This window comes from Thunnus albacares, chromosome 13, assembly GCF_914725855.1.
Source record: "Thunnus albacares chromosome 13, fThuAlb1.1, whole genome shotgun sequence".
NCBI classification, from domain to species: Eukaryota; Metazoa; Chordata; class Actinopteri; order Scombriformes; family Scombridae; genus Thunnus; species Thunnus albacares.
This window is the reverse complement of record NC_058118.1, coordinates 16,140,090-16,154,783: the sequence shown is the minus strand read 5'-3', so window position 1 is coordinate 16,154,783 and position 14,694 is coordinate 16,140,090. Positions and strand designations below refer to the sequence as shown.

At 40.2% G+C, this 14,694-nt stretch overlaps 2 protein-coding genes across 3 annotated transcripts in view; one reads left to right on the top strand and one right to left on the bottom strand.

The window, feature by feature from the left end:
* The window catches only part of LOC122995395 (replication protein A 70 kDa DNA-binding subunit-like), a 43,981-nt gene extending 36,874 nt beyond the window's left edge, over positions 1–7,107 (bottom strand). Inside the window, exons 1-7 of one of the 2 annotated variants that reach the window (XM_044370607.1) lie at positions 6,992–7,062; positions 6,540–6,587; positions 6,347–6,372; positions 5,275–5,353; positions 5,047–5,155; positions 4,844–4,935; positions 4,653–4,751 (exon numbers count right to left, since the gene is read on the bottom strand). In XM_044370607.1, the coding sequence (XP_044226542.1) occupies positions 4,653–4,751; positions 4,844–4,935; positions 5,047–5,155; positions 5,275–5,305 (331 nt within the window). In that variant the 5' untranslated portion in view covers positions 5,306–5,353; positions 6,347–6,372; positions 6,540–6,587; positions 6,992–7,062. Of the gene's footprint in view, positions 1–4,652; positions 4,752–4,843; positions 4,936–5,046; positions 5,156–5,274; positions 5,354–6,346; positions 6,373–6,539; positions 6,588–6,991 lie in introns of both variants that reach the window. The other variant, XM_044370606.1, reaches the window with a different exon arrangement.
* Positions 7,108–7,812: 705 nt separating this feature from the next.
* Positions 7,813–14,254, top strand: smyd4 (SET and MYND domain containing 4). The gene is made up of 10 exons (XM_044371738.1): positions 7,813–8,029; positions 8,372–8,516; positions 9,203–9,292; positions 10,421–11,462; positions 11,639–11,905; positions 12,182–12,387; positions 12,538–12,685; positions 12,779–12,895; positions 13,686–13,809; positions 14,046–14,254. The coding sequence occupies exons 1-10, from the start codon at positions 7,896–7,898 to the stop codon at positions 14,167–14,169; spliced, it is 2,397 nt and encodes a 798-aa protein (XP_044227673.1). The 5' UTR covers positions 7,813–7,895; the 3' UTR covers positions 14,170–14,254.
* Positions 14,255–14,694: the final 440 nt, after the last annotated feature.

Here is a 14,694-nt window from a genome sequence, read left to right as displayed (position 1 = left end):
ATAGAGATATTTAACAAGAAAATGAGTGTGTGTTTATAATAACAATAATAGTAATAATAATAACTTTAATCTATATAGCGCCTTTCAAGGGATCCAAAGACATTTTACACATAGTGAGGCAGACAAAACAAAAAGAGAGAGACAGAGAGAGAGGAGAAGAAGGGAAGAGCTGTGAGGACAAAGGAAACCTGCAGAGAATGGTTACTGATGAATAATGAATTTTTTTTTTTTTTTAACTGCACTTCAGCGAGTGCAGATCTCTTTTTGGAATTTAAATATCTGCAAAGCAGTTTGAAGGTAGTCTATTTCAAGTGATAGCTGCTGATGAATATTTAACTGGAAACACAGATCTGTCTGTGTCATGACCTCTGACTCTCCACCTACTGCTCAAAAACGACTACTTTTTTCTTTTAATTGTAGACTGTTAATAATAAAATTGCGACTCACATTTTGATGCTTTTCCATTGACAAGAGTTTGGAATGCTCAAACAATAGTCAATGCTTTTGACTATTTGAAACAAACATTTGAAATTTTCTGTGTTTTGTGAAACTCTGCTGACACCAGAGGAAAAATGCTCTCTGACCACATCTTCCCACTCCAGGGATGCCAGAGGTCAGCGCTCACAACAGAGGAGAACGCCTGGAGCTGATAGTGGATGCTTTCCATTCTGCTAATTATGCTTCATTCTGGCCTCACTCCTCCATCCTCCAGCCCGTGACCTGGAAATTGATCAAGGTCTGCCATCATCGAGGATGTTTCAATTCCTTAAATGCATCTCAGAGGAGAAGAAGAGCGAGGAGGCCTCCAATTGAGCGAAGAGACACGGGTTTATCCTAGGAGGAGGTTTTTTTTTTTTTTACAGGTCTGCTGATCTGATAGGACGGTAAAGAAGCAGCCGCACAAGCTCCTGTGGAAAACAGTTTTACTATAATATTTAATAATATTATTATACTATTAATATAATATTAATTAGCACCGGTCATCCAGTGCCATGTCCACAAACAATGTATGATGAGAACTGTTCTCTGGAGAGCTTCAGCTGCCTGGAGTCTACTCCTTACAGACATACAAAATCTTTTAGTTATTGTGGTTTTGGAACATTTTTCATTATTTTTATTCTGTTTTTGTTTCTATCTTGACAATTTTGATTTTATTGTTATTATTTAAATTTGTATTGTCTACCTTTTCAGGGTTATTTCACTTATTTTCTGATCTCTATATTTGGCTTGTTTGGGCTTTTCTTGTTTTATTGGTCAATGTGATTTTAAATCTCTGTTTGTTTTGTTGTTGCTCATGTTGTCTGGATGCCAGGAACATGACGACCACTTTGTGGAAGCTAATGGGGATCCAAATAAAGAATATAATATTTAATATTACTGCATGATTGTTAATACTGTACTATTACCCATAAAACAAATAACAGCACAACATTTTTCATGTTTATTCATGAATTAAAAATTATGAGATGTGGGTTTAATCTGAATCATGAATAAATCATAAAAACCTTTTCTATTTTCTTCATCTTTTCTTCCTCTTTTTTTTTTTTTTTAAATTTCTGTTCCAAGTGTACCTTGGCTCAATCTGTAAGAATGTTTGTCCTAAACAGCTGTACAATCATAGCTGTTATTAGTCCTGTAATATCCAGTCTGAGCCTGAAAAGGACCAACTTGCGATACGTGCAGCCGTTCACAGACATGTTATAGATTTTGTTAAGAAAGATTTCATTTATAGCTGATTTTATTGCGCCCTCATGTCTGTTCTATTCTTTCAGTTATAAAGTATTTTTATTTGTCTATTGGTGTTATTTCTATTATTCTCTGATGCAGCAATAGACCGATAATCAGAATTGGAGCAGCAGTCATCAGACGGCAGGTGTTTTTCTTTGAAACAGTTTTATACTGTTATTATTTCTAGACATTATGAGACAGCTGCACAAGATGCCGTGCATCATGAGTAATTGCTGTGGCCTCAAAATGAGGCCGCAGTGAGCAAGGTCCCATTTGGTAAATACAATTCCTCCGTCTTTGCTTCTCTTGTGGCATCTCTCTGTCACATCCCTGTTTGGAGGAGCTAAAACTCGAGGAGGAGTTGTGAGTGAAGGACGCAAGGAGCCACATTAGCCAAATGGAAGCACCCAAGGGTGAAGTGTGTTACTCAAGGGCACGTCAGCAGGAGATGCATTTCTGCACAGGAGCTTGAACTCAGACCCTCTATAAAACAGCAGCCTCCCTAGTCATTACACCACCCACTGCTCATTGGAAACACTCCATTTGTAGCATTTAGCTATCTGGTGAACGCGCTCACATTTATCGACATACTGAAAATGCAATTTACAAAAATATTGGAAAGTAATCAAACACTTAACTACATTCGGTACGATAGAACACTTGAAGCCTTTACTCAGAAGGCTTGTTTTGGGCTCTAAAGATGAATGCAGGACCATTTCATCAACAGAACAATTAAAGAGCAGCAGGTTTTCTATATCTTGCGGAATCTCTGAGGTAACACAGATCAAAGGATCTAACGAGAAAAGAGTCTGACAAACTACTTAGAGCAGAGCCTCGTCTTTGCTGAGTCAAGTTAGTTGACTTTCTCTCTCTCTCTTCCCCTCCGCGTGTATATCGCTACGAGGGGATTCAGTCCACAACACAATATTCATGAAGCCATGAACTGGAGGAGCCATCAGCCCACACAATCTCCCTCAGTCACAACACACACATACAGACACACACACACACACACACACACACACACACACACACAATATATATACCAAGCACTCATTATCCACCCACATGCCTACATCCTCCACTGAGGACTATTGGGTATGTTTCTGCCACATAACAAAATCAATGTCAATGCTGAGAGCAGTTGGTGGTATAAAACAACTGAGTGAAACAAAGACTAAGCTAATAAAAGAAGATCTGATAAAACAAAGGCTACTTTAGACATGATACATGGTACCAGCTCCTTTGGCAAGAAACCAAACGTCATTTGGAGGTCCTACTCTGTTATAAAAATCTGGTTGGTGGTAAAACAGTGAAAGGGGTGAGTTATAGACTCCACTAGCCGCAGTGGCCAGTGGGCAACAAGATAGTTTCCTGCTCTGTTAGCTGGGCAGTAAATATGATAAAAGTGCACAATGTGATTTGAAAAAAAGGCACTTGAGCTGAAGGAACTGCACTCTTTCATTAATTTAGCATTTCCTGTGGCTACCTTCAGCTGGTTGAAACCCAAGCTGTGCCTCATGATACTGTTTCATCTAATTCTTCACCCTCTCTCAGAATACAACCTTTGAACACTTGAGTGCTGTGAATATCAAAGGGATGGAAAGCGGGTTTTATTTTTGTAGTCCGTAGTGCTGGTTAAAGTGTGGTATAGGCTAGTGCTAAATTAGATTGATAAAAAGAACAACAAAGACTCTGTTGGTGCCATATTATGGCTGCGGAACAACGGTTTTGAGGAAGAAAATCAGTGAGATGACTGCAAATCATTTATCAGTGCATGGCTCCCTCTGCTGGTGACGTGGAGTCTTTTTCAAAATACTCAAATTCTCTTTAAAATATCTGGACCAAAACTCACAGCAATCTGACAAACTCCCACAGTTTCCTGTTAATCTAAAACTATCATTAAATGTGCATAGTTGACAATGACTGTAAATAATCAACAAAATACAAATGTAGAGTTCTCTGATTAAATAATTGAGAAGAAGCAAAAGGTAATTTAAAATAAAGACACTAACTCCTCATTTAACAAAGAAGATAACATTTTATCAAGTGCAAAATGATGTTGAATTAGTTGAATTACTTGAAAATGATCACATGTATCCCTGACATCATATTCTTACTCATAGATATGGTTTGGTCCTCTACGGGCACCACATTTTAAGAGTTCCTTCTGTGTGACTGCACTCATTTGCTGGCAAAGAAATTCAGTGATGTCTGATTGACAGAACTGTTTAGGATGAGTAAAGACCTGCTCAGTACATTCAACTTCGCTAAATGAAAAAACTTGAACTTGTTTATATTACTTAGGTACTTAATTACTGTTAATTACTTTAATCAGCTAAGTAAATAACTTACTACAGTATTTATCTATATGACATGTAATACCCATGAACAGAAAGCCTGAGGGCCTTTGTCTGAATTGTTTTAGTGTGTTTAAAAATGATTTTATTTCAAAATCTCTTCAGTGCATACAGCAGTATCAACATATATTTTTTGTATTACTCTCAATATTCCATAATTGCTGCTGGTTTCAAAAACATAGACCAGAGATTTTATATTGGCTCTGATAGCTGTATCAGCCGCATGCTGCTCACTTGTGTATTGACAAGCACAGGTTTCGCTGTAATATATTCTTGCTATATGCAAAATATCAGCGCCGTATTCAATAACGGCCTGTTTGAGAGATACCAATCAAATTTATCAAATTTGCTGGCTATCGCATGCCGTTTTTGTGCTTTAGTTGGGGAATATTTAGGTCAAATGCTGTTAAGAATCCATCACCTTTTCATAGCAAAATATGAAATTTGTTTGTGTCACTGCTGCTGAGAGTGAGGAGTCAACGACATGCAAATCTACGTCTAGACTGGATAATTGTATATACAGAAGTATGAAATCATAAACAAAATCTTTGACATGACACTCACTGCTATTGCTCTTATAGGAGGGTCCAGGTACTGCAGCAGATGGAGGGGATGCTGGGACAGAGGTGCTTGAGGCTGACTTCTCTGGAGATGAAGTCTTACCTGCGAGTTGAACAAACAGCATTAAGGGGATTGGTGGAGGCTGCTTATTACTGTTTCTCAATTCATGCATGCGCATTTTAAGAGAACCATACCATCTGTATTATATGGGGTGGGATTTCCAATCTTCTCTCCAGTTTCCTCGGCCGACTTCAATATCTCCATGTCCATCACAATCACCACGCGCCTGGAACACAAGAAGAAGAAAGAAAATAAGGCCAAAGGGGGCTTTCATGCAGCAAATAGAGAAGAGGCAAAGGGAAGAAAGAAAGGCAGGAAACAAAGAGGAAACACATACCTGCCGTCTGACAATGTGTTTGTGACGATCTTCTTCAACATACACACACAGTTCGGTACCAAGAGGTTCTCTTCTTGCAGGTTGTTTAGCTGGGTGGCCAACAGGAAGGCTGTATACACAAAGCATTTACCTGATTAACTTGTTTGACTGTCAGCCTTCAGTCAAAAGACAAGAGACCATGTGTACCTTTGGAAACTGAAAGTTTTCTGGCTACTTGAAGATACTCACAAGAGAAAGAGTTCAGACCATCACTCATCATAAGCCGGAACCTGGGTGGACCTGAGGCATTACTGATCTGAGCGATTTTCTAACAGAGAGGGAAGGAAGGATTATACAAGCAAAATGACAAAAAGTGAAGTCTCAGGATCGTCATGTTTGATACTGGATAGTGGACAGTTCCATGAGGCCAATTTTAATTTTTATTTATTTATTTGAAAAAGGGATAATGTGCATTAATCAACATTCAAACAAATGTAAATGTACCCAAGTTAACCAAAAGGCTAGTTTTCATCAGCAGTAATTGCTGGATATTAGTAATGATTTTCATATTAACATCTCTCACCAGAAGACCACAACATTTTTCAAATTCTGAGACTGACATTACTTTTTGAGCTGCAATCAGGATCCAAAATTTTTCGTCTGCCAGCCAAATGACTAGTGAACTTTCAAATTTTACCAGCCACTCAGTAGATTACCATTGTTTTTTTTGGCTGATGAGTGAAGCAAATCTACCAGCCACTTACATATTTTACTGACATTTGGCTGGTGCTAATTTGCTAGTTTTGTGCCCTGGCTGCAATGATTAATTGATTGGTTCCCAACTACTCTGGTAATCAATTCATCTTTTTGAGTAATTTTTTAAGAAGACATTTTGAAATTTTCTGGTTCCAGCTTCTCAAATATGGATATTTTTCTGGGTTTTTTTGTCCTGTATGATGGTAAACTTAATGTCTTTGAGTTGTGGACTGTTGATTAGGACAAAGCACAACATCTGAAGACATCAAATTGAGCTTAGGGAAACAGTGATTGAGATTTTCACCATTTTATGACATTTTATGGATCAAACAACTAATCGATTAATCAAGAAGATAATCAACAGATTAAATCAAATCAATAATGATAATAATCATTAGCTGCAGCCCCAATTACTTCAATAATACTTGGTATTTTATAGAGTGGAATACCATGAGACAATACAAGCTTGTCTACCTTCAGAGGGTTTATGGAGGCATCTTAGCAAATCAGTGAGCAGGACTGTTTTATGGCACTATTTTATTTTTGAAACAATGTGAAAAAATACCTTGATTTGTCATGAATTCAGTTCACCTGATTGGCAAAAAAAGAGACATCCCCATGTACTTATATTATCCATAACCAGCTTCTAAAGTTAACATTATATGACAGATAATGTCCCATATCACATTCTCTTATGGTGGTGTTTAAAATACAATATAGATGGATTGGTTGGTCAAGGACTCCTTAAATTCACTTACCAGAAGCTGCAGCACGGGGTTTTTCACCTCTGAGCCTTTGTATAGGGCCTGGACAGTGACATGGACATGCATGGACATGTTATTAACCACTTCCTGGCCCCTATCTCATCACATTACCATGCTGCTACTACAAGGGTGCAAAGGTACAGAAATGCCAAAAAAATGCGTTGTTCTGCGTCAGTATTTGGATAAATTAAGCAAACATGTATGTATTTAATCACAACATAAACACATGATCTCATTATTAGGCTTCTAATAATAAGCTCAGAAGCAAGGTTTTCAAAGTCGATCTGTTTGTGTTGATGCTGCTGTGAGGCTGTAACTTCAATCTCCTTAGCTCACACTGCTAGCAACTGCAGCTAGTAGTCATGCACTGCTAAATGTCAGCCTCGAGAAACACAGTCAGCCAGAAGTAAAAACATTCATTCACTTGAATAAATAGTCATGCTTACTTCAACCGCCCCCCGTGTGAGTTGTACACTCATGTCTCTGATAAAGTTGTTCTCAAAGCCTGTGGACTAGCTTCTTGCATACGTAGTTAGGGTAATGGTATCGCGAGAAGAGCGAGGCAAACGATACTTTGGTAATTATGTCAATTGAATACGAACCACACCGGATATGGAACATTTATGGTTTCAAAATAAAATAATAATTTTGCCGATATCTCGGCATGGATGAAAGAACGCCACAGCATCAAATTCAAAACCCTGACACTCGCTTACAAAACAGCAGCTAAAACAGCTCCCACCTACGTGAACTCCCTCATTCAGGTCTAAGCTCCCTCCTGCTCACTACACCCAATGAAAGGCGCCTGGTACCACCACCACAACAGGACCCTAAGTTGCTCTTCTCTTCTGTTGTTCCCCAGTGGTGGAACAAGTTAACCAACTTCATCCAATCTGCTCAGTCTCTCTCAATCTTTAATAAAAGACTAAAGACCAAGCTCTTTTGTGAACACCTCTGCACTTGATGGACTGAAAAAAAATCTGCTTCTATGCACTTCATACAATCTATGCATTGCCTCTGTGCACTGCCTGTTGGCACATATGTCCTTTTGGACTCCAACTTAGCTTTATGGCACTTACTTGCGTTGTTTTCTCCTGACTAGATCCTTGCTTGTGTTGTATCAACTCTAAGACATACGTCGCTTTGGATAAAAGCGTCTGCTAAATGAAATTAAATTGTAAAATTGTAATTGAGTAGCAATGTGCTTAGACGTAAAAGTTTTATTCTGAAGGCTCCTGGTGGAAACTATTCTGATGCACGCTTGCTTGACACCGGTGATCTGAAACTCAAAACAAACCCAGAACTACCCTCAAGGTGCTCACTGCCCATGAGGTTTTGTTGTGCTTCAGGATGGATCTTCCGTGCGTCCAGTGGCAGGACCACGTCGCACAAAAATGGACCAGGCTCGATCCCGAGTTAAAGGATCGTTTTATATCCCTGCAGCAAATAGATGATGTTTTTAAATGCGCCCTAACTCTGACAACGTGAGTAGCTAGCTAACTACCTTACTACACTGCCTCTATCTTAGTCTTTATTATCTAAATGGAGGTCTTTGGAGGCCATATAAGTATATTAAACTTAGTATTTTGATCAACCATTGTAGGTCATAGCTTTATTTTTGACTGGATCATTTGAAAATATTTTCCTTTTCATCACTCAGTGTTGCAAAGTCTCCACTGACTTGTCTAAATGTAATTTGTAAATAAACTCTAACTTCCTTGATAATGCTGCTGTGGAAGTTTTTGAACATAGAGGGAACTCGTTTAATTGTTAATCAAGGAAAACGTATTTGTTATGTGTCTGTGGTCTGTGTCTCTGTTTTCCAGCCAAGATGATCTGGACTTTGTGCAGTGCTTGTCTGCAGGATACTCTTTACAGAAGGACCCAGAGCAAGCAACCAAAAGCAGGGAGAGGGGTAATGCTAGCTTCAAGACCAGAGACTACACCGCAGCTGCTCTGCACTACTCACAGGTGACATGAAAACAATCTCCCACAGTTCAGATGTTTCAGAAAATAGAAACTTTGATCCACGGATCCAATGGATCAATCGTTCTATTCAAAATCCTAACTAGCTTTTGATTATGTCATGCAGTAATGGCAGTGTATCAGTTCACAGTACAAAAAAGTAACCAACTGTATTAATCAGAGAAAGTTGTCATGATATCAATCAATCAATCAAGTTCACATGCAGTTATTCAGGCACAATCAGTAAAATGCAATCGTGTCAGTTCCTTCAAATTGTGCAATAAAAATAAATTAAAAAGTAAGGATTATTAATAATTTTAAAAAGTTCCTATGATCCTAGTGGCCTGATTGTATTTCTGAGCCTCTCAGTTTTGGCCTGGTGTATCCAGTACCTTCTTTCCCAACCGCAGCAGGGAGAAAAGGCCACTATCCGGATGGTTGGGAACTTTAATGACTCCTCTAGCTTTATTCTTGCAGCACCTGCTGTAAATATCCTTTAGGCAGGGTAGAGCACCACCTATTGTTAATAACAATACAGATAAATATAGTATCTGTTTTAACTGGTTCAAAATCAAACATAGATATGAAGTTATGTCTTCTGTATTACAAACTGCAGTGTAAAAATCCATTATATCACTGCATGCCTCCCAGTACTAATTAATATGCGGCCTCTCTGTCTCTTGTCATGACAGGGCATATGTTTTGCTCCCCAAACTTCGGAGCAGCTGTCTATGTGCTATGCCAACCGCTCTGCTGCGCTCTACCATCTGCAGCACTACCAGGTGAGATGCCACTGTCTACAACAATGAAATAATGAGGTAGTGTAGTCCTTGTGGTATCATTAAAACTTTGTTTAAACCAACACTGCTTCTCATTTGCTGGCTGAAAATTTGCCTGTAGATGTTTAACAGATTGTGTTGCCATTGTTTGATCATTTTGAATAGAGCTTGATTTCAGGAATCCTGCAGAGAATCTTTTTGAAATTCATATGTAAGCAGGACCCACTCATGCCTGACTTGCTGTCAAGTCCACACGAATATCAGATGATTTACAAGAGCACATAACGCCACCCTGGTGAGCCTGGAAATGCGACCAGTCCATTTAGCTCTAACCCGAATCTGTCACCCCCCCTCACACTGCATAAACTGACGCGCCAGATGGTTTGTGTGATCTCGTGAATCCTGCTGCCTCGTGAGGTAACACACTGCAGACATGTGGTCAGAAAGCAGCCGTCACCCCCGGGGACACCCGTCTCTCCCTTGTTTAGATGGTTTATACTGCAGGAACTTTTACAAGAACCCAGGAAATATATAGACATAACTATAGATATTAATGGACCTTTAAAACCAGGGGCGTCTGCATCTATAATACCTCATTTAATTGAAGCCTATCAACCTTATGATTGCTAATTGACCTAATAATTCATTTTGACACTAAAAAAGCAAGTCAGACATATTATAGACTATTTTTGTTACTTTTATACTACTACTAATAAAGCTCAGAGTCTAAATTCTTATATATGCTGCAATGACCACCCGGGTTTAGAAGCACCAGCTGAGTCCAGTGTTGTAGCTGTCCCACTTAGAAAGGAAACCTGCATCATGGTTAGAGTCTGTCTGCTTAGAACCCAGAACAAGAGCTAATTCCTAAGATACTACTTTAAGATCTGTTGTTCCAACTTATCTGTATATATGTAGTCTTCGAAGCATACTTAAGTGTCCTCAAGTCTCAAGTGTCGCAAGTCAGCATCTCCTGGTATATATTTAGAGCCACACTCGATTTGTTTCAACATTTTACAGCTAAAATGTTGACTTTAATAAGTTAGTAAAAACGTCAGGCATCTTGATGCTTTGCTCACAATCTTAGATTTTGTACTGTCATACACTCCAGTGTTTGTTTTTTTTCCTCAGGAATCTCTTGCTGACATTGATAAAGCCCTGGAGAACAGCTACCCCTCCCATCTTGTACACAAACTAGAGAGCCGCCGCACACAGTGCCTCAAACACCTCTCTGTGGGTCAAAAGGCAAAACTGGATCATCACAGTCCTGCCTCAAAGAACCATCAAAGTCCAGACGCAACAAACGGACCATCTGTTGGACCCCTCACATTTGGGATTTGTCCTCAAGTCGCTGTCGGCTTCAGCCTGGAGAAAGGTCGACACCTGGTGGCTGCAGAGAGAATAGCAGCTGGAGAGGTGATCCTTAATGACAGGCCGTACAGTTATGTCCTCATACCAGGGAGGAAGGAGGTGAAAGTGAAGGGAGGAAGGCAGGAAACGGAGAAGGGAGTGCTGTTTGGAACACAGCAAAGGCGCTGTCACAGGTGTTTGACTGAAACACTGTGTCCTGTGCCGTGTGAGGGGTGTAGTTACAGCCAATACTGTTCAACTGGCTGTCAGCGAGATGCCTGGGAGGAACATCACTGCTGGGAGTGTCCACTCGGAGCAGATCTGATGGCAATGGGTGTGATGTCACAGCTCGCTCTGAGGGTCACACTAAAGGCCGGGTTAAAAAACATCCGAATGGCCAATGAGGCTAAGGAGGAGAACATAAAGTCCGGGTTAAGTTGTTTAAACAGTGACTGCAGTGAGTCCAGTAATTCCAATCAGCATCATACATATCAACCCAATCCTACATTATACCGTGGTGACTCTTACCTGAGCGTGTTTCACTTGCTGCACCACCTCAATCGCCATAGCCCTGGTATGCGTTTCCTGTGTGCCGTTACCGCAGCAACCCTGTACCTGAGGCTCAGCAAGGCTGGACCTCCTCCTGCATCTTGGAACCCCAGTGGATATTCAAGGGCAACTGGCCAATCACCTGATGGAGCAGGAGAGGAGGGCGGTAGCGGTGATTGGAGCCCGGAGCTGTGGTTGCTGGGAAGTGCAGTTCTGAGGCACATCCTGCAGCTGAGGTGTAACGCCCAGGCTATCCTCATGCTGCAAGATACAGGTGACTCTCAGTTTCAGTTTTCACAAGTGTTGTAGTTGTTCAGCGTTCACATCTTAGGCCCTTTAAATTCTGATTGTGTTTTTAATTTAGGTAGTAATTGCAAGGCTTTAACTGAGAGAAAGAATTTAAGAGTTGCATCTTCTTGACCTTTCCTTATCGGCTTTTGCATTTCACAGGAGTAGCAAACTCACCAGTGCAGTCCAGCCAGGAAATACGCATTGCTACAGCAATATTCCCAACTCTTAGTCTTCTGAATCACTCCTGCTGCCCCAACACCAGCCTGGTGTTCAGCACTGGAGCTAGTGCTGATCCCCCTGGTTCAGATCTGCCTGCAGACTTCTGTGGAAATGTAGCCGAGTACTGTGGCTCGGCCTGTGGGGTCACTGTAACTGTCAGAGCAGCCAAAGCTATCGCTGCTGAACAAGAGATCCTGCACTGCTATGGTAAGAAAATGATGATGCGCCCATTGTATGAATCAGAATCACTTTGATTTGAGAACAAAGGGTGCAAAGGAAACAGAAAGACAGTATAGCTATACATTCTGAAGGATAGAGGTGAGCAATGTTTAAATATAATATTGATACTGTGATATAAGAGTCCTGTTTTATTTTTTAAATAACTTAACATAGCTTAAATGTTATCTTAAAAGGATTCATCATATTGCAGTGTTGTTCTATAACCATCTTGTCATCTATCACTATCTATCCTCCTTCTTTCAGGTCCTCATAGCAGTAGGATGGTGACCCAACAACGCAAGCGTCTCCTGCAGGAACAGTACTACTTCCTGTGTCAGTGTGAGGCCTGTACCCAGCAGGAGGAGGAGGAGGAGGAAGAGGAGGGCGGGTCAGAGGACAGACAGCAGCGGTCAGGTGTTAGTCAACACAAGTCTGGACTCCTGTGTGTCAAGTGCAAAGCATCTCTCAAAGTAAGCGTTCATTAGTATTTTTGTTGTCTAACAATTATAGAAGATTAATTGCACGACTACTTTTAAGGAAATCCTCTGTCAATATTTTCTCACTATTGTTTACATGTCAGTCCTACTCATTTGACACATCATCTATCATATGATTTTCAGAAATGCAGTAAGGACAGAGGAACAGGATTTATATGTCAACAGTCATGTTGTGGTCATCATATTACTTCCTCTGAAGTGAGCCACAGACTGCAGGAGATCAGGGTGGACCTTGACAAGGCTGTGGACCTCATGGAGAGAGAGAGACCAGGTGCTTTTGAAAAACTATATCCAAATGTATCATTGTCATTTGTTAAGTCTTTGGAACATCTTCATGTTACATTTCTGCCCTTCCTTCCCCTAGATGAAGCTCTGAGATTGTTGAAAAGTACTCAGCGTCAGTCTGGACTGATCCTTGCAGAGACACACCCACTACAAGGGGAGCTGGCAGATGCTATGGCCAGAGCGTATGCTACAATGGGTGGGAATAATAATGCATGTGTATTTGAATGTGAGCTTTGTGGTTAATACATTCCTGCTGTCTCATGTGGTGCTCGGACTGCCCATCCATTTAGGTACATATCTGTGCATATCTGTATTGTTTTAAGATACACTTGAAAAATGTGAATCTATCCTTTAATGGACATTTCCATAAATTGGTATAAATGCACTTTTACCATTAATGAACATCTCTACCTATCAGCTGAGTTTTATAACAATAACTTCCTGGATGGAAGCCACCTGAAAAGGTCTTGATCTAAAACCACAGTGCACCCTGGGAATTTGTTTTCGGCAGACATAGTTCAACAAAGTGCTATAGATGACTCAGCAAATTTTTCAACAAGATGTCACAATTGTCACAATTTTCATACCGTTGTGTCCTTGATAGTAGTGGTTTCTTGGGAACAGTGTCACTTTGTGTGCTTTTCAGCAGACATGAGAACATTATTGGCCCTGGCAACAATACGGCAATGGAAAGCTTACTTTTAAGTCAGAAATAAGCATGCTGACACCCCTCAAAAAACCTTTTCCAGACTTGAATAGAAGAGTAGTCCTAACAGCTACTGAACAAGCACAGTGCTGATTGGCCACATCGTGTCAGAATAATCAGCTGAAGTGCGTAATAGTATCATTTAATTTCACAAAGCCAAGAAACCAGTAACAGAATATGCAAGAGAATCTGACTTGACTTGTGACGTTACTTAGAGCTCTGAGTAGAAATGATTTTGCAGTCCTCTTACTGCTTTGTTTCCTGTCTGCTGCTGTTGTAGGTGACTGGAATAATGCAGCCGTTCATCTGAAGCATAGTGCTGTAGCTACTGGCTCTCAGTATGGAGAAGACAGTATTGAAATGGGTCGACAGCTCTTCAAATTAGCGCAGCTACACTTCAACGGGTGAGTAAGAGTTGCACAGACAGGAGGGAATATTTTTCAGACTTTTTTCAACATCTGATGTTAAATGTGTAGTCACAGTGCAAATAAATGCCCAAACATGGGACACTAAGTTTAATAAGATGAAGAGCTCTACGTGAGTCTATAAGGTAACAATCTTAAAACTCCCACTATTTTATTATTTTGACTGATAGGAATAGTTTTAACAGTTGTGTGACTTTTTCCTCTCCTTCTCCCAGTGGTGCCAGAGGCCCGGCCCTCTCTGTCATCCCCAAGGTCAGACGTCTCCTCTGCCTTCACTGTGGCCCTCACTGTCATGAATTACAGGAGCTGCAAGTCATGGAGGACTGTCTACGACGGTAGTCCTACACATATACCAGAATGTAATTCTTTAACATATGTATATAGTTTTTTACTCAGTGAAACTGAATAAAATCGATAAAATGTTCTCACTGTGGGCTTTGTTGGCTTTTGTATGCATTAAGGAATTGATTTTTTACTGTGTGTGTGTATATACTGATATACAGTTTATAAAAATACTGTTTTTGAAGCAAAACACTGATCTGCACAGCTACCAAATATCCACAGATATACATGGAGTTTATCGTAGCTCTCTGACCTCTTGGTATCGGACTGTATCCATCAATAATTTCAATTTCATGCTTCAGTGGTAGACTTTCAATGTGAGGCAACTTATCCACCAGGTACTTCCAGGTTACATGTACCTCTCTAAACAAAACTGTAAAAGAAAATATGTGCGTTTTTTCATTATTTGGCTTGTCCACTTTTTATTTATAGCCCGTCAGGAGCAGCTTTATACTGTAGCAAGTTAATCAATCTATAAAATCTGCTCATACTCTCAGCTACCACATACAAGTAGCCCTCTGA

Coding starts and splice junctions, on each gene's coding strand:
- smyd4 (XM_044371738.1), top strand. CDS start 7,896: ATGGATCTTCCGTGCGTCCAGTGGCAGGACCACGTCGCACAAAAATGG. Junction 11,463..11,638: donor CCTCATGCTGCAAGATACAG/GTGACTCTCAGT, acceptor TGCATTTCACAG/GAGTAGCAAACTCACCAGTG. Junction 12,896..13,685: donor CAGAGCGTATGCTACAATGG/GTGGGAATAATA, acceptor CTGCTGTTGTAG/GTGACTGGAATAATGCAGCC.